Below are 20,434 nucleotides of genomic sequence, written 5' to 3'. Positions count from 1 at the left end.
TGGGTAAATTCCACGGGAAAAACTTTTGAAAAAGGGAACTAAGAAAATCAATGAAGCATCGAAGTACCTTTTTATTCGTATGGATGAGTTTATGAGGAATTCGAATGAAACTTGTCTTGAATTTTAGGCATAAAATGCACATGTTGTTTCCCATGGCACAAAAAGGGGAATTTTCCAGAATGACAAATGTGGAAGAGCAATATGCAACGTGTCACATCCTGAAACACCCCCTAAACATGACTGGCACCCGCTAACACCACCTACCGAGCATACCAAATATCCATACACTTACCAAATCATTTAAGCACAAGATAAGACTTTTGCAACTCCAAAACTCATCAACACTCACAAAAAAAATCACTATCCAACCAAAATTGTATATCAATTTATGAAAAGAAAACATCACTTAACTAATATGTCTCTAGCCCAAATCCCACAATAAGACCATGGAGCATCTATTAGAGTTACATGAGTTCAACTATCGGGTATGCAAACCCAAGAAAAGAAGTCATAACTATAATTAAATAACAGTAGCCTCCACGAACAATGCAAAGTCTCACCTCAGCAGCAGAATCCACGCGAAAGAGCTCACTAACCACTAATCTCACCCTCTGCAATAGTATCTGCATAGACATGCAGGTAAGTAGTGAGAGCTATATGTAAATATAACTCATTAACATCCTCGACCTGCTGCCTTAATACCCCTATAACAAGTGTTAGAAAATACATTTATACCACAAACACGTAATGATATGCACAAGAAAATATTTCATAATATAATGATCAATAAGTCCAATGAATTGTTCAAATTGGACCCTAAATGTCTCAAACTCAATCCACACTCATAGCTTGTCATAAACGGCAGTGAAGGAGATTGTCCTCACACCCGAACAAGTCCACGACAACATATATAATGCCCCAAAGTATACTACGGCAGCATGTACCAGGCCCCTAACATATTACGATAGCATAGGTATGCCTCTAACATATTACGGCATCTATGTATGCTCCTAGTAACTATATCACGATAATGAGGAAGGATATCTAATATCAGGCCACATATAACTTATAAAAGAATATTTAGTATTCTATCAAGCACATGTTTGTCCAAACACATGGACCAGACAGATAAAACACATTTACAAAGTAGGTTCAAAAAGCAAGTACTAAAGCTTAAAGTCTCACTTATCTCGCTTATGAAAAGTTCCACAATCTCGAACGTGTAGAACACCAACCAAACATCCCCCAATGACCTCAAACTATGCAAAAATATTGATCAACGATATTAATTATACTAGTTGGGGCCAAGTCTCAATATCCCTAACTTTAAAGCTTAGTGTTACACCTTAATATCTCACCCCTAAACCATGGATTTAGGATAACAAAATATCTCTACATCACTAACCAAACTTAAGTAGTGAATTTTATGCACCATTAGTTAGCATTGTATTCCCAAATAGCCAAATCGCGCATAAATAATCCTAAACCAAAATAGAAATTTCGGTTCCTGCACCAGTTTTGTTTGCTACATCAGTTCATAGCCAATAATGACTTTAAATTTCAGCACTTAAGTTTCCTTTAAAGAGAAACATAGTTTCAGTGCTTCTTTAGACAGAAGAATGCTCAACTACATAGGTTGAGGTTTAAGCTAACAAGAGAACACAATAACAAGAAGTTCAATACCTGCAACTTATCACCAAAACAGTGGTAGAAAGGTTTAGTATCCGTCTATGAACTCCCAAAAATGTTTTCCCAAATTGTTGCTTCTTATTTTCTTCTCCACTATTAAGGAATGAACTGCCTTAATATTCTACTCTTTTCTGTAACCGAAGTGTGAGGAGCAGAAAAATATTAGGTTTAGCCCACTTCTTTTTAATACTCTTAATAACTATATTAATTATTGGTTAAATTACTAATTAACCCTTCATTAAAAAAAGGGTTATTACATTCTCCCCAACTTAAAATAACGTTCGTCCTTGAACGAATCCAGAGTCATACCTAACGTGTCAAATAGGTGAGGATATATATCCCGCATGTCCGCCTCAGACTCCCAAGTAGCCTCCTCGGTTGGATGATTGTACCACAACACTTTAACTGAAGCTACCTTCTTTGAATTCAACTGTCGCACTTGCCTATCAAGAATAGATATTGGACCTTCATGATACGCTAAATTCTCGTCAAGCTCCACATTTTCTAGCTGGATCTTATGTCTATCATCATGAATATATCGTCGAAGCATGGACACGTGAAACACTAGATGTACCGCGGACAATCTCGGAGGTAATGCAAGTTTGTACGCCACTAACCCAATCTGATCCAGAACCTCATAAGGACCAATGTATCTAGGACTTATCTTCCCTTTCCGTCTGAATCTCATTACTCTTTTCATAGGGGAAACTTTTAGAAAAACCTTTTCGCCCTTAATGAACTCCACATCACAGACTTTCTTATTTGTGTAGGACTTTTGTCTACTTTGTGTTATCTGAAGTCATTCTTGTATCAATGCAACCTACTCTGACTCTTGTTGAACCAAATCTAGACATAATAATTGCGCTTCACCAGGTTCAAACTAACCGATTGGTAATCAACATCTGTGACCATATAAAGCCTCATATGGCGCCACATGTATACTTGACTGGTAGTTATTATTATAAGCAAATTCTGCTAGAGGCAACTGATCATCCCAATGACCACCAAAATCAATCGAACAATCTCTAAGCATGTCCTCCAAGATTTGAATAACTTATTCAGACTGTCCGTCAGTTTGGGGATGAAAGGTTGTACTCAACTCAACTTGTGAACCCAACGACTTCTGAAAGGACTTCCAAAATTTAGCAGTGAATTATGCACCTTGATCTGTTATTATTGAAATATGCACCCTATGAATCCGAACCGAAGGTAAATATCTCCTAACTGCTTCGCAGTATGAGTAACCCGAACTGGTATGAAATGGGCAAATTTTGTGAGTCTGTCCACAATCACCCAAACTGAGTCGTGTTTCTTGAAAGTATTCGGTAACTCAATGACAAAATCCATAGTAATTCTCTCCCACTTCCACTCTGGGATAATCAAGTTTTGCATTACTTCACCTGGTTTTTAATGTTCATATTTGACCTGCTGACAATTTAAGCAACTAGTCACTTGTTTCAAAATATCAGCCTTCATACCTTTCCACCAGTACAATTCACGCAAGTTTTGATACATCTTCATAGCGCCTGGGTGGATGGATTTTCGCGAGCTATGAGCCTCCTCCAATATTAGTTGTTTCACATTACCTACCATGGGAATACACAATCTACCATTTCGACGTAGAATGCCATCTCCATCAATAGCAAATGACTTCACACCCCTATTCTGCACTCGATCTCGTAGTCTAGCAAGTTGGGGATCGTTATATTGGTAAGTCTTGACTTCTCCAACTAAGGATGATTGCACCACCATACCTGCAATCAACCTTCCAGGCAACTTATGGTCAATTCGAACTCCCTGATTGGATAAACCTTGAATATCCATAGCCATAGGTCTCCTTTCATCCACAATATAGGCCAAGCTACCCATAGAATTTCTACTAAAAGCATCTGCCACCATATTCACCTTTCCCGGATGAAATTAAATAGTAAGATCATAATCTTTAAGTAGCTCCAACCACTGTCATTGCCTCAAATTCAGATCTCTTTGCTTGAATATGTATTATAAACTCTTGTGATCAGTATAGATTTCACACACCTCACCATAAAGATAGTGACGCCAAATTTTTAGTGCAAATATGATTGCGTCCAATTCTAGGTCATACGTCAAATAATTCTTCTCATGAATCTTTAGTTGCCAGGAAGCATATGCCACCACTTTGCCATTCTGCATTAATACACAACCCAAACTATTTTAGATGCATCACAATAAATGGTGAAACCACCATTCGCAGTAGGTAAGGTCAAGGCCAGAGTTGTAATCAATGCAATCTTTAATTTCTCAAAACCTTCTTCACACCCACCTAACCATCAAAAGACCACACATTTCTGAGTTAAACGTGTCAATGGAGCGGCTATCTTTGAGAAACCCTCCACAAATCGTCTGTAGTATCCAGCCATTCCTAAGAAACAGCATGTCTCTATAGGAGTATTAGGTCGAGGCTAATCGTGAATTGCTTCTATCTTCTTTGGATCAAATTGGATTCCATCTCGTGACACCACATGTCCTAAAAAGGACATTGTGCTCAACCAAAACTCACATTTTGAGAACTTGGCATAAAGCTTTCGTTCTCTAAGTGTCTGCAATACAACTCTCAAGTGGTATTCATGTTCGGCCTCACCCCGTGAGTAGACCAAAATATCATCAATCAACACAATCACAAAATGGTCTAAGTATGGCTTGAATACTCTGCTCATGAGATCCATAAATGTTGTGGGTGCATTAGTTAGTCTGAAAGATATCACCAAAAATTTGAAGTGCCCATATCTGGTCCGTAAGGCTGTCTTAGAGATATCTTCGGTCTTAACTTTCAACTGATGATAACCTGATCTCAAGTTTTGGAAAAATAAGTAGCACCTTGTAGCTGATCAAATAGATCATCAATATGTAACACCCCGTAGTTTATCAGGCCAACTAGGGCTAAGTTAGAGGACTACAAGTCAAGGCTAGAGAGCATGAGCCAACGCAAAGGGTCAAAGTCCAAGAAAAGAGCCAAGGCTACCCCAAGCTGCCAAGGCACTGCCCTAGGCCAGGAGAGCCTTCACGGCTCGTGGTAGCCACCACGACTCGTGGTTCCACCCATGGTAGTGAGGCAGTAGCTCACCAAGGCTTTCGTAAGGTTGGCTCATCTTCACGAGACACTTCACGGTCAGTGATGAAAACCGCAACTCGTGGGAAGGCTTGTGGGGTTTCCTTCACCTTTTGGGGGTCATGTAGAGGGATCCAAGCTACTGGTCAAGGGACCACTGGCACCTTCACTGGCCATGGTGCCCTTGACGGTTCGTGAGGTTGGGCGTGGTGCCTGGGAGCAGGCTGCCTAGTGAGGGTTAAGTTGGTAAATTCCTAATTAGGTGATTATTGAATGGGGTCATATTGCCTAGTCTTAGTACACATATATAAACTATTTTAACCATTTAACCACCCCAATTAAGTCACTATATCCCAAGACCCAAATCAAATCCCCAAAAGCTCTTCTCTCAAATATTTCTCTCTCTAAGACTTAAAAAAGGAGATAGAGCTTGAAGCCTAGGTCAAGAACAAGACTCCATTGTTGAAAGATTTTATAGGCTTTATATACAAGGTATGTTAGCTTATTCATCCATGAATTCTTCCATCCATGGAGCCCCCTAGAATTCCCCCAATTGTGAAGATGAAACCCCCAATTCAAGTTAGGGTTCTTTCCAATAGTGTGGGTTAAGTTGAGTGTGATTCCAATTGAGTGGATAGTACTTATTTGTGATTGATTTAGTATTTAATCATGCTATTATGATTATATTATATGTTTTCCATGGTTAACCCTAGTCTAATTGATGAAATTGAAGAATGTGGATTTATGCCTTGTGAAGGGAAATTGAGGATTCATAGGTGATCTTCTAGAATTGATGATATGTATAGTAATTGTTCAAAACTAGAAGTATGTAAACATGAATTGAATTAGGTTAAAGATTTTATGATGGATCTTGACTAGTAATGAATGAGATTGAGCTTGTATGATGAATTAAGACTAGAATTTCTTAAAGATGAAGCTTGTGACTAGATTATCTTGTGATCTAGATATGTAGTCATGAATGTTGATCACTAGGGCTTGATAGTAAAGCTAATAAGATGAATTATGTATGTTAAGGCTTGAGAGTAAAGTCTATATGAGAATAGAAGATTAACGGTTAGAATTATGGTGGAAGGCCCTTACCTACCTAGTCTACCTTATGAATAATAGATTGTATGAAGTGATAGAATCACTTAAGTTATGATGGAATTCATGTCTAATGTATTCTAGATATGTTGATTTGATATGAGCTTTGACCGTCGAGAGGGCAAGATATGATATTATGTATGTTTTATGAATTTTTGTACATGCTTTATGAACACTTTGAGCATGAAGTGCATATGATCATGATATGTTGTTTTGTTGTTGAAAGGAAATTCTCATATACACATCCATTCATGACTATAATATGATATGAAAGGTTCTCTCACATATAATGATTCTAGGTTGAAAGGTTTGCTCACCTAAAAAGAATCTAAGTCCAAGAACTATGAAATGTGATGAGGTTGTGGTGAGTCCCCCAAAGACCTTTATATGAGAGGAATGTGAAATGAGTTCCCTTATTCCTAATTAGATAAACATGAGGTGATTACCCATGTCATGATATAAGGAGTGTGAGGTGATTACCCTTTATGTATGTATGACTCCCAAGGCAAGAGGTGATTACCCATTAGCCTTTATATTGATCATGGAGGAGATTACATATGATCCTTATGTGGTGATATTGAGGCGAATACCTACATTACACCCTAAAATGGATATGGAGGTGAATATATATATCTTACTAAAATGGATATGGAGGCGAATACATGTATCTCATTAAAATGAGCATCGAGGCAAATACCTGTGATTCCTTATATAAATTATGTCATGAACAATGAATTGTATGGATTGTAGCTTGATAGGCCTTCCATGATGTGTATGACTAAAGGTGATTCCCCTTTTCTTTATGAATCCATGATATGTTTGACTAGAGGTGATTCCCATTGTCTTTATGATTCCATGATATGCATGACTAGAGGTGATTCCCCTTGTCTTTATGATTTGCTAAATATGAGATCAAAGAGATGATCATTATGCATGGTGGCCTAAAGGAGTACTTAGTATGGGTAGGATTATGGGGTCTTATCCATGCATTGCACAAAGTATGAGTTGAAGCTAATTATGAAGTGTTTCTCTTATATGTTGTATGCTTAGCTTGGATTATCGCCATAGTTACTTTCCATGCTATGATTGACTAAAAGTGAGAGATTCCCTTGTCTATGAGAATTAAGCTAAAGACGAGACCATGAGATGGTAAGTATGATTATGATGGCCAAAGAGATACTTAGCGTGGATGGGATTATGAGATCTTATTCATGCACTGCACAAGTATACTTGGAGGTTACTTATGAAGTAGTTCTCTTATGATATGAAGGTCTAAGTATTGATTAAGTATATGGATCATGCCTTATGATGACTAATGCTTATATTATGTATATGTTGGAGATTATGCTTATGACTATGTTATGATCTCTTATGCTTATGACTTATGTCTTATGTTGGCTAACATTTTTGTTATGCTCTTATGATGTTATGCTAGCTAACAAATTTAGTACATTTTGTACTAACACATACTCTTTCCTACATTCTTATCGAATGTAGGATCCGGCGACTATGAGTTCCATTCTTGAGGATAGGTTTATAGGAGTGCAAAGGAGTTGAAGATTTGGTGAGTCCTCATAGAATCGAGGATAAAGCCACCATTACCTTTATATCTATCTTTTATGTTTTAGACTATTGTATGGGCTGCGTCCCAAGAGTTATTCAAAGTTTTTTAGATGGTTTGAGACAAAGTGTTAAAGACTTCCGCTTCATTTTATGAGACTTTGATTGTAATGAAAAAAAATTAAAATTCCCGCATCATTTCTATTTACTTTATGTTATGATATGCTAAGTGGTTTTTGTTAGGCCTTTTGGGGTCTAGTACTCCATGTTACATCTAGGGTATACCCCTGGGTCGTAACACAGTATGAGGCAATGGGTATTTATTCATGATTGTTACCTTATTCAGTTGTCTGTAGTCGATACACATTCTCATTGAGCCATCTTTCTTTTTCACAAATAACACTGGGGCACCCCAAGGTGATACACTAGGCCTAATGAACCCCTTATCAAGTAGCTCTTGGAGTTGAACCTTCAATTTCCTCAACTCAGCTTGAGCCATACGATATGGAGGAATAAAGATAGTGTAACACCCCCGGAAACTAGTAGGCTAAACTAGAGCTTGACGCTAGGGTTAGAAACTTGAACGCACCTCCCCGTACCTTAAAATAAATGTTTCATGTTAGAATGTCAAGGTCCCAACCCCAAGGACCAACCATAGGTCCATGAGGAGGACCAAGAGAAAATTTCCCAAGACCATAACCTACGGTAGGACCCACGCCCGGTGGTTAGGTCAAACACCTATATAAGGATTTTAGACGCTGAAACTAACTCATCCCAATCATTATTTCTAAATCCCTAAAAGAAACCCAATTCCCTCCAAGAAATTCTCTCTCTAAAAGAAGAAGAAGAAGGAGGAGGAGGAAGAAGAAGAGAAGGAGGAGGAGGAGGAGGAGGAGGAAGAGAAGGAGGAGGTCAATCTAGGTAAAGACTTCATTGTTTCAAGCTTGATAGGTTTTGTAATCAAGGTATGATGGCTTATTCATTCGTGGACTCCTTTCATCCATGAAGCCCCCATGTTTCCCCCAATTGTGAAGATGAACCCCAATTCTAGTTAGGGTTTCTTCCTATATTGTGGGTATTGTTGTATGTTGATCCAATTGAGTGGATAATGGTTGTTTATGATTGTTTATGATGTAATTACATATTTTTAGTATGATTATACATGTATTCTTGATTAATCTAAGATTTTATGGTGGAATTGATATAGTTTGGTTTTATGCCATGAAAGAGGAAATTGAGGGCTTAGATGTGATCCTCTAAGATTGATGAATTACTTTATGAATTGCTTGAGATTAGAACACCTAGATATGAATAACTTAAAAGTAAAGCTTGTTGACATGAATGGATTAGATTAAGGCTTATATGATGAATCATGATTAGTAGTGTTGAGATTAAGTCTATATGAAGATATATGGTTAAAATTGGATAAGGATGAAGCATGTGAGTGGAATACCTTGAGACTTAGGTCTATGAGGTGCTTGTGAGAAGTATTGTTTGAGTGTAAATCTTGTAGTCATAGATGATGAATTCTAGGGCGTTGAGAGTAAGGCTAATATGTTGAATTATGAATGATAAGGCTTGAGAGTGAAGCTATTTGCATGTTGAATTGTATATGGTATTATTGTGGAAGAACTTTACCAACATGACCTATATTATGAGTATATGAGATTATGCATAAAGTGATTTGATTACTTGAATTATGTTATTATTCATGTCTAATTTAGTAATTCTAGATGTGTTGATTTTATATGAGTTTTTATCCTTGAAAGGGGAATATATGACATTATGCATGTCTTGTGAAGTTTATGTATATGCTTTAAGAACACTTTGAGAGTGAAGTGTCCATGATTATGATAATGTTGTTGTGATTATTGAAAGGCTATTCTCATGAACACAAAATGAACATGTGTGAAAGGTTTTCTAACATAATGATGATTCTAAGGTTGAAAGGTTATTCTCACCTAATTAAATCTAAGTGAAGACATGGACGGTGAAAGGTTATTCTCACGGATAATCTAATGAGCTATCCTAATGAAACAAGTTATGACTTAATGAAGTATTCAGTGGGAGTTATGCTTAGCACCGAGTGGATATTGATATGAGATGGAAGCCCTCACGTGAGTTGAGCCCGGGTTTCTAGGAGCAATCTCTTGAGATGGATGCCCTCATGAGAGTTGAGCCCGGGTATCTAGTAACAATATCCTTGTCCCATAACTACATTCCCCCGTAGGTTGTTTAGATATTGGTTTCACCTAAGCTAAAATAATGGTTCTACCTTTGGCAAGTAGGACAACCATTTTCGGTGTGGGTGACACCAGATTCCATGTAACCTCACATGGTCTATGTTGGTTAAGGCTAATTTCCACAAGGTCAAGTCTAGTATGAACTATGGTTACTCAAGAAGCTTTACTTAGCATGAGTGAGATTTATGGGGTCTTATTCATGCATTGCATAAGTATTTTTTTTAGGGTAGTTATGGTATGATCTCTTATGTTATGATGTCTATGTAATGAATATGTTTATGACCTATACTTATAGTGTATGCTTAACTTGGATTGTTGCTATAAGTTGATTTCCAATACTTGCGTGACTAAAAGTGAAGGTTCCCTTGTCTATGAGAAATAAGCTAAGGATGAGATCAAAATGTAATAAAAGATAACTAAGGACCTAAAGTGACTTGCGTAGCATGGGTGGGATTATGGGGTCTTGTCCATGCATTGCACAAGCTTTCCTTGAGGTGGCTTATGAAGTGTTTTGTATTATGTTATGTTGTTCTAAATGCATTGATTATGCCTATGTCATATTATGATGCCTCTTATGCTTATGACTTATGTTATTGTCTCATAGGATTATGGTATATGTCTTATGTTGACTAATGTCTATTATATGTTTATGTTGATGATTTATGCTAGCCATCGTATTTAGTACATTATTGTACTAACGCAAACTTTATCCTACATTCTTATCAAATGTAGGGTTTGGCGATATTTACTTCCATCCTCATGGCTAGGTGCATAGTAGATCAAGAAGAGATGTTTGGTGAGTCCTCATAGCATTCGAGGGCTTGACCACCATGTCCTTTATATTTCATTTTATGTTAGAACTATTGTATGGGATGTGTCCAAGAGCTATTCAATGTTGGTTTAGATGGTTTGAGACAAATGTTAAAGATTTTCGCTTCGTTCTATGAGACTTTGATTGTATGGAAAAATGTTTTAAATTTCCGCATTTTTCTATTATCTTATGTTGTGATATGCTAAGTGGCTTAGATGGAGCCTTTCGGGGTTCTATGTGCCTTGTTACATCTAGGGGTACCCCTGGGTCGTGACAAACTTCGTATCAAAGCACAAGATTTAGAATGGTTCTAGGATGTCTCAAACCACGTCTGGTAGAGTCTTGTTCATAAGTGTGAAGCACGCCACATTTATGAATAGGAGGCTATTGGATGTTTATGAAACTTCACTTCTTCATTCTCTAAGTCGTGCCATAGAGTTTAACTCTATAAGGTCTTTCTCCTACTCCTTATCCGATGGTCTTAAGGATATGACCACTCGAAGGGCTCATGCTACAAGGATCGATGGAGAAAATGTTGATTGTGATGCCAAGTATGGCTATGTGACTAGATAGGACTTAATATGCTAGATTTAGATGTCATCCTTGGGATGTATTGGTAGTATAATGGTTATGTATTGTTTGTTGGTAGAACCCGACTTAGTCATGATGAGTTTTGGGGGAATGTGGATAGATTTGGTGAATCGGGTGTTTAAGTAATGCCTAAACGTGTTGAGTGAATAGACTCCTTTTGTGACCTTAAAACTTCATTTCCCTTTGATTATTTGTGAATTTTAACATCAAAACTTGAGATTTTGATTGGCAAATGGCAATGTTTTTCAAGAACTTGAGTTCTAAACTAAAATTGAGATTGTGAATTGATTTTAACTCGTTTTTGTAATGGTTCTCACCAATGAATTCCAAATATCTTGAGTTCATTTTCAAGTATAGATTTTCGAATTCAAACCTCATTTTCATAATCGTGTTTTTGAGTTGATTGACCCATTTTTTTAAGTATATGATATAGGTATTGTTGTTTCTAGAATCTTATTGTGATTACTTGATTGTAATAGATTGTGTGGCTTTGGATGTTGTTCGGAAGGGGAAGACTCAAGTCTTGGAGTGACTAGTTGATTGAATTAAGGCAAGTGATTTTCTAAACCTTGTAAAATTAATAGAATTCGTCTATTTTCCTTAATTTGTATGTGTTGGGAAGTAATGGGAATGAGGTGAAGGGTTCATTGTTTCACTTGATTAAGCTTAATGAATAAAAATGGATTAAGAAAAGGCAATGTGGTGATCATATTTCTTTATGAATTGCCTTGTTGTGGGCCCTACTTGATTGATTGATGAAATGTTTTGATGGAATGAAAGTGGACTTGAATTGCTTGATTGTTGTCTCTTCCTTCTGGCTAGTAAAATGATATAAAGTCAAAGGGAAATGATTCTGACTAGTTATATTATATAAAGCCGAAGGGAAATAGTTCTGATTAAATTAGTGATATGGTACAAAGCCGATGAAAAATGGTTCCGTGTAGTGATATTGTGCCGAAGGGAAATGGTTCCAACAAGAGTTGACTATAGTGATTTGATGCATTTTGGTACTTGTGGCTGATTTACTTGTTACTTGTGATTGATATACTTGAAACTTGAGATTGACTTACTTGATATGTATTGGTCAATGAATTGTGTGGTTAAGCCTTGTGTGCTATGAATTGTGAAATTGTTAGGTTGGGTTGATTTCTATGTAGGTTGTAGTTTGAACAGGTTCGATTGGGATGAAAGAAGTATTCCATTTCTAGCTAGTTTTCATTGTTTATTAGGTTGCTTGTTGAGTACCGTATTGGTTAGTACTCACTCTTTGTTTCTACACTTGTGTAGGTTCCAAGTCTGGCACCATGTGATTTCCCTTCTTCTCCTATTTCTGAGGCTTGTTGAGAGGTAGTTGCTTGTCATCCTGGCAGACCCTCTTTTTATTTTATGTTATGCTTTGTTCTATTTGAGAAACAAAGACATTGAGACTTGTACTTACCTTCATTTTCGCATTATATGTATTAGTGGTTTGTACACGTGACAACCAGGTTTTAGGGTTATAATAAAATGAATACGTTTTCCGTTTTTAGCTTGTTCTTGCTTTTCTTTCTGCATTTCTTTAGTTGAGTTGAGTTAAGGTTGACTTGTTTTGATAGGAATAGACAAATGTCACCACGTTCATTTTTGAATCGTGACACTTATAGCTTTAAAAACAAAAGTTTTTACCTCACCCTCACCCCCAAATAAAAAGTTAAAAAAAAAGTTTTTCTATCACCCCACCCCACCCCACCCCCAACCCCAACGCCAACCCCATTCCAAAAGAATGTAAAACAAAATTAGTTTGCTTTTTATTAAAAAAAAATTATCAACCCACCTCCTACCACCCCATCCCCCTCCCTCCTTCCCCCACAGCACAGCCCCATCCCAAGAAAATGTAAAAAAAAAAAAAAAATTGTCACCCCACGGTCCACGCCCTACTAGTCCCATTCCCCATCCCCTGTCCCAAAAAAATGTAAAAAAATATTTTTTTTTGTTTATTATTAAAAAAATATTTTTTTATCACACCTCACCTGCCACCCCCCACCCCTTCCCAAAAAAAAAAGCTAATTTGTTTATTTTTAAATTTAGATTTTTTTTTTTCTTACCCCATCCCCACCCCCACCACCTACGGCCAAAAAAATATTAGTATTACTTTTTCTTTTTTTATAAATGGACATATTTTACCCATTAAATTAACCACTTTTAAATGAGTAATATGAGTATTATTCGTTTCTTATCCATTTTAAATGAGTTGAGTATCCGATTCATTTAAAATGGGTAAATATAAGTAGGTACCCACATTAATTACCCATTATGTCATTCGGATCCGGCTCCTCTCCATTTCTCTTCTCTCCATTTTCCCCAAGTTCTAGCTTGGATTGGAGACACGTGTTATAGTTTAGAATTAATGGTTGAAATCTAATTGATTAAATAAAGTCCTAATCATAATTTTTTACTTCCATATACTTGTTTCTTAAATATTTTTGTAAGATAAGATATTTTATTATAATTATTTTATGCAATTTCCTCTTTGACTAATACATTCTGAATTATTGCACAGGTGTGATTGGAATGGAAAAAAATGTTTTCAATACTGGGATGGTGAATGAAAAAAAATCAAATAAATAAATAAATTACATGGTTTTTTGATGAAACTTTGGATAAAAGAGAATGTAGAGATTCACAATAACATATATATAGACTATTACAGTTGAATCGAGTAATTAAAAATTAAAAGTTAAAATATGTGCAAGGAAAATGAGATATATGTCAGTTTGCTAATTTTGATGAAATCGATTTCTTTTTACCCCCTAGAAAATGATTTCCGTCGTTTCAAGTATCATTAAATTACTCTCTCTTTTTTTGGAAAACATCTCCTAGTAAACACACCAATATAATATAGTTTCGTTATTGTTTGCGACTTTGCGCTTTATTAATGGTTTTTATATGTTTCCAAATTTTATACGGGCGAGCAATATGGACTCCATTTAGAGAGTAAGAAAGAATTTAAAGTTAAGTGACAAAAAAAATTTACTCCTAAAATTAGAAAAAAAAAGTTAGTACAATTTTTAAATTTTTATTTGGCAAATATTATTTGAGAAATGGCAAACATTAGGTAAAAATCAACAAAAAATTACTCAAGTAATTAAGAAAGGAAATTCGTTTAAATATATTTATGAAAAATATAATGTAAATCTAGAATAGTTTGATTGCAAAAATATTTAAGAAGCAAATATATGGAAGTAAATAACTATGATTAGGACTTTACTTTAATCAATTAGATCTCAACCATTAATTTTAAACGATAACATGTGTCTCTAATCCAAGCTAGAACTTGAAAAAATGAAGAGAAGAGAAATGGAGAGGAGCCGGATCCATGTCACTCCTAGTCAAGAGGTTTGAAACAGTGGCAGAAATGCCCTAAAACGAGGTAGTTATGGTGATATCATTCTTTCTATTAACAAACGTCGATTAGATTAAGAGCCCGTTTGGAATGACTTAAAGTCCGTTTGAATTGGCTTTAAAAAAATGTAGTTTTTAAGTTGAAAATAAAAAGTGAAATATAAATGACTTTAAGTCAAAAAATAAAAAGTAGGGGAAGGCTTACTTTTGATTTTTAACTTATTTTGAGTGGTTTTTAACATTGTCAAACATTTTCTAACTTATTTTAAATCATTTTTTATTTATTTTAAGTTATTTTTATACTTGTCAAACACTTTCAGAAGTCAAATATTGACTTAAAAGTAAGTTTGACTAAATTTTAAATCAATCCAAACATACTCCTTAAAAAATAGCTTTTACGTCAAATAAAAAGTCAAAATTAAATAATTTTTAATTCAAAAAATAAAAAGTAAGAAAAACCTACTTTTGATTTTCAACTTATTTTAAGTTGTTTTTGACCTAATGAAATACTTTCTAACTTATTTTAAGTCATTTTTTGACTTATTTTAATTTATTTTTATATTTATCAAACACTTTCAAAAATCAAATACAAACTAAAAAATAGATTTGACTAACTTTTAAGTCTATCCAAATACCCTCTAATTTTGATAGTTTTATTAACTTGCGGATGTTTCTGATTTGACTAACTTTTGGCTAATTTGAGTATTTCTGATTTTGAAATTGAGCCTTGAGTTTAATCAATTAGGTTATTTGATGGAATAAGAAAAGTTAACACAAGAAGAAAGAATAAACTAGTCATTTTAAAACTGGAAACATAAGTATTTTGGGACAGACATAAGTTGTTCATCATCAAACAAAAGAAACTCTGTTGAGCTAACATCACTTGAGAAAAAAGGACAACATTACACAAAGACAAAAACGATACCATCTCCACTTAAAAGAGAGAAGTTCCCTTTCCCTTCTTATCTCCACCAATTTCAAAGTGCTTGCACCTCTGCAAGGTCAGTAGCCAAATTTAATACCACAGTATACAATGATCAAAAGAAAGATTGAGAGCCATAAACATACCTTGATTGGGTGTTGGGACACATGTTTGCATCCCTGGCATTGCAACCTTAGCACAATCTTCTTGGTAGTTTTGGCCTAGTATCGAAACAACGTTGATTTATGAGATGAATAACAAGGGGGGTTAAAAAGAGTATTGACCAGAGTTGATGTTAATGTCAAATCTCTTCTACCTTCTTGTGGAAGACGGGTTTTGTCTGCCCACCATAACCAGACTGCTTGCGATCATAACGACGCTTCCCTTGAGCTGCAAGACTATCTTTTCCTTTCTTGTACTGTGTAACTTTATGCAGAGTGTGCTTTTTGCACTCCTTCGACTTACAGTATGTCTTCTTAGTTTTTGGAACGTTCACCTGCACGATCAAATTTTGATCTTGTAAACTACACAATACTGGTAGCTATGTGAAAATCTTATAGTAACTACTTTATATGCATATCACAGGTCAAATATATACCATAACAGATTACAGGATCCAGGAACTACGAACTGCAATCTAGAGCATGCAGAGGTAGGCTGAATTTTGAAGTTGATTGCATTCATTATTATAAGTTATCAAATCACCTGCCTAGCACTTGTAAATGATATGTTCTTTATCACAATTCTCTTTTGGATGCAGTAGAAAGAATTTTATTACTAACAGGATCCAGAGGATGCAATATGTTACAAAAGTGGGTTGATTCCTTTAGAAAACAAAAGAAGGTAAGGAACAAATAAATCTCAAAACTGCATCACGTTGATTAAAGTTGAGCCAGCAAAACAAATGCATACACATCAAGCACAATTCAGAACTGAGGTGCTTAAAAATATCAATCAACTGTGAAATTGCAGGCTAAACATTGTGGATATCAGAAACCTGAGAACTTTTATCTACAAGAAAAATGCAGCCAATCACTGCATCCACATTGATTGCAGGCTATACACAACACAGGGGATAAAATTGAGACTTTTTTGTGTTAACAATTAAAACGAAGCAAAAGTTTCACCAAATTTCAGAGCAGCATTTTCGAATCACATTATAGAAGGAAGAAACCAGAAATCATGAAGTCAACAAAATTAATAATCGTCCATATATGTGGCCTACTAAAAACTCCTTTAGAAAAGCTATACTCTTGCAGAGAAGCTCTAACTATTTATTTTTGTATGCAGTCCATGATATAATTAGCCTTTTTTTGCCAACCAGTATGTGATCCACCAAAGAAATAATTTGTGCATTGGCTTTACTTGGCATATTTGGAAAGCCACCTAAGAATTGGAGTTGTGCAATAACAACATAATTATCTCTGGCCAAGTAATGTAATTGTTGATGTTAATTACTTACCCTCAAACTAAGGTAACTTTTCTGATTCCCTTTAATTTTTCTTTGGTCAAACACACTATTTCTTTCTACACAACTTCTCATTGTATGCTTCCATTGCAAGTTTTAATTTTTTAGAATAAGTGTGACATCATCTCGACTAATGTAATGACCTCCCACAAGCAACAAGTATTGTTTGATAGGAACTGTATCTAAGACCTCACTCACCTCGTGGTCATATCTAGTTTTATCCTCTTAACTTAGTTGGAATCAGCTATCCAAATCTATCATGACGGATCGTAACCAATAAATCATTCTCCTACTTTTGAAATGCGAATAAGATTAACAGTTTGAATAATATCAGCGTATAACAATGAACTTAAAGGGAGGAAGAATGAAGGAAGTTACCATTGTCGGCGACTGAGTCTGAGCTGCCGTAGAAAACACCTTTGCTCTAATGGCGTCCACAAACCCTAGAAAATAAGGGGAGATGTATATAGCTAGGGTTTTAAGATTATGGGCTCCTTTTGTAAGCAGCCCGTCGCACCACTTAACCATTGGCTATTTAAATTGTAACCATTTTTTATAATTTATTTATGATTTAGGTGAATTATTTATGTATTAAAATCAATATAATTAGGGGTCATTTTATCCTGGGATTAGTTATGTTATGATAAGTTATGCTAAGATAAGCTATATTGGGATTAGTTCTGTTGGAGTAGTTTTTATTGCTTCTTTGGTTTGTCATATTCAAACTTATATCCATTGCATAATTTTTAATAATAAGTTGTTTGTTTACAAAAATAACCTTCACCTTATTAAGTTTTTTTTTTTTTTTACATTTTCTTTACAAACTTTAGTTATTCATTCTCAAAATCAAACTTTCATGTTATTTAGCTTAAATATTTTTATATGTGTATTTCCATGATTGTGCCATGTGTTTTTAAAATTAAACTTTCATCATATTTAACTTTAAAACAAAACTTCCATCTTATTTAATTTAAAAATAAAACTTTCATCTTATTTAGCTTAAAAATTAAACTTTCATCTTATTTAGCTTAAAAATAAAACTTTTGATCTTATTTAAGTTTAAAAATAAAACTTTCATTTTAAGTTTATCAAAGTAAAAGAAATTTTATTATTAAAGTTATCTACATTTTAATGGATACATAGAATATAATTTTTAAGTGAGTAATAAACTATGTAATTCAAAATATGTAATTTAGTAGTGGAGTGAATATTTTAAGAGAAATCAAAATATAAATAAACATAAAATTAGGCAAAAAAAAAATCAACTTATAATATATTCATAAATAAAAATTGTATTTATAAAATGTAATTTTTTAATAGAAAAATATATTATGATAAAAACAACGATTAAGTAAGGTTGTGAATAGGGCAGGGCATTCGGTATTTGGGTTCGGTTTTGGTTTTTTTGAGGTTTTCGGTTCTTGTACAACGTGTACCGAACACCGAATCGAAATAATTTGGTTCGGTTCGGTTTTTATTATTTCGGTTCGGTTTTTGTTAATTCGGTTTTTTGTTATGGGTTTGTTTAGTGGGCTTTTTAAAATTTTGTAATTTTTTTGTTTATTTTATTTATGTTTATTTCTTTTTGCTTATTTTACTCTGTTTTTTAAATTATTGTATGATTCAAAATAATAAATTGTCGTTAACATTGAAGCATTGTTATAACATTGAAATTTACCGGTCGTTGTTGTGCTACGGCTGCCTGCTGGTCAATTGGCAACTGCTGCATGCTGCTGGTCGCCGGAATGGTCGACGCTGCTATAGTCTGTAGACGACTAGACGTGGGAAGTGGGAACGGTAATTTTTGCCTTTTGTAAAGTTGAAAAGTTTGAAAAGACAAACTTTTGTTTTTAACTTTAAATTATAATATTTATTATTAATAATTAATATAATATTAATATATATTATAATTTAATATATTTCGGTAAACCGAATTACACAAAAATTACATACCGAAAACCGAACCGAAACACCGAAAAATACAAAACCATATACCAAATACCGAACCGAAAACCGAAATACCGAAACCGAATTACCAAAATAATTCGGTTCGGTTCAGTTTTTTGGTTTTTCGGTGTTTATGCCCACCCGTAGTTGTGAATGTTATTATAGTTGTTTAAAATTATATTAATATACATGAATGTATAAAGTAGTGTATAAAAGAGAGTTTAAGGGGGGTAATTTTGTTAATTTACATGCTTTATCCCAGGATAAGTTATCCTGGGATTACTATTCCACCCTCGGGGAGGGATAACTTATCCCAGTACTATTTGTCAATCTTGGGATAAATTATCCATCTTGTCTAACCAAACAACGGATTAAGAGGCACTAAATTTTTATCCCAGGATAACTTTCTCTTATCCATCACACCAAACGACCCCTTAGTATCTAGTACCACATTTCATAGTATTAAGTATAAATCTAAACAGCTATAAAACGACTGCTTCTTTTTGTTTGCTTTTTTTTTTTAAGACCTTTGAGTCTAGAGTTTTGCATTGTCAAAAATTGACTTTTTCCCTTAATTTGAGTCTCACGTTTGATTGGAAGACAACTAAATTTAAAATACTTTGAAAAATATTAACTACATGTTTAAAATAGCGGTCCTAAAGTGACTATTAGTGCATTCCTCAATCCTAAATGAGAAAATTGCACAGAATGGCCTTTCTTGAGGCTATTATTTAAATTTTATCCATCCTTAATTCAATGAAATACTATCATACTATGCATATTTGTTGTTCGTCTGCACTAGTTAGATAAATTTGGTTGATTGGTGGCAATTTTTTTGGTGGTTTGACAACTAATTGTGATTATCCTAGCAATCATTTGAATCTCATTGCACAATGTGTCACATGGTTAAGGAATATTTGATGTAAACATATGATATGGATAGGTATTTAAGGAGGATCATCAATATGGTGTAATGATAGAATATTGAATGTAATTTAGCGTCAAACGCATTTTCGCTCAACTTCTCTCAAAATTATATGCAATTAAACATACCAATGTATATCAGCACAAAAACGGTTGTTTTGCATTATCACATCTCAATTCTTGCATGGGAAAAAATATATTTCCTGTAAAGGCAAATTTTGAGTTAATTTGAGCACACCTTAACTCTTTCCATAGGTACTTGCTATTTCTTGTAATATAAATATCGGAGTGACTCTCTCCATCAATAGTACAAAAGCAAAATCACCAAACTCTTTTTGTCTATGCTAGAAACCCTGATCTCTTGTGATTTTCACTTCCTTTATTAATTGCTAGGCATGCCCTCAAGCATCACATGAAAGAAAATCTTTTATGGACCAGGGAAGCACTCCTGGTTTGGAGATCTTAACAATTGCACATAGCAAGCATGGCCTACTTTGAGCTTTTTCTGAGTTAAAGAGGACAAAAACAATATATTTAGTGTAATTTCACAAGTGAGGTTTAGAAATGATAGTGTATGCTAGTTAGGGGTGCGCATCGGTCGGTTCGGTTCGGTTTTAGGTGTTATTGATTCGGTTTATCGGTTTTCGGTTTGTAAATACTTCAAACCGATAACCAAACCAATAACATATTTCTTATCGGTTTTTGG

The 20,434-nt window shown here is 34.7% G+C and overlaps 2 protein-coding genes across 4 annotated transcripts in view; one reads left to right on the top strand and one right to left on the bottom strand.

Moving 5' to 3' along the window:
* LOC125821735 (MAP3K epsilon protein kinase 1-like) overlaps positions 1-20,434 on the top strand; it is a 602,763-nt gene that overhangs the window by 62,446 nt on the left and 519,883 nt on the right. Inside the window, exon 1 of one of the 3 annotated variants that reach the window (XM_049501113.1) lies at positions 8,291-8,306. The exons of 1 other annotated variant lie outside the window; for it this stretch is intronic. The gene's annotated coding sequence lies outside the window, so the exon portion shown is untranslated. One more of the 3 variants, XM_049501114.1, reaches the window with a different exon arrangement.
* On the bottom strand, positions 15,249-17,361 carry LOC125821754 (60S ribosomal protein L44). Its single transcript, XM_049501138.1, has 4 exons — positions 17,236-17,361; positions 15,706-15,885; positions 15,536-15,610; positions 15,249-15,461 (listed from the first exon to the last, which is right to left on the bottom strand). The coding sequence occupies exons 1-4, from the start codon at positions 17,236-17,238 to the stop codon at positions 15,402-15,404; spliced, it is 318 nt and encodes a 105-aa protein (XP_049357095.1). The 5' UTR covers positions 17,239-17,361; the 3' UTR covers positions 15,249-15,401.

This window comes from Solanum verrucosum, unplaced genomic scaffold (assembly GCF_900185275.1).
Source record: "Solanum verrucosum unplaced genomic scaffold, falcon-dt-bn FXZP01000210.1, whole genome shotgun sequence".
NCBI lineage: Eukaryota > Viridiplantae > Streptophyta > Magnoliopsida > Solanales > Solanaceae > Solanum > Solanum verrucosum.
The sequence above is the reverse complement of the archived record's forward strand: the minus strand, read 5'-3'. Positions and strand labels throughout refer to the sequence as shown.

Coding starts and splice junctions, on each gene's coding strand:
- LOC125821754 (XM_049501138.1), bottom strand. Junction 15,611..15,705: donor AACCCGTCTTCCACAAGAAG/GTAGAAGAGATT, acceptor TTTCGATACTAG/GCCAAAACTACCAAGAAGAT. Junction 15,462..15,535: donor TGTCCCAACACCCAATCAAG/GTATGTTTATGG, acceptor CTGACCTTGCAG/AGGTGCAAGCACTTTGAAAT.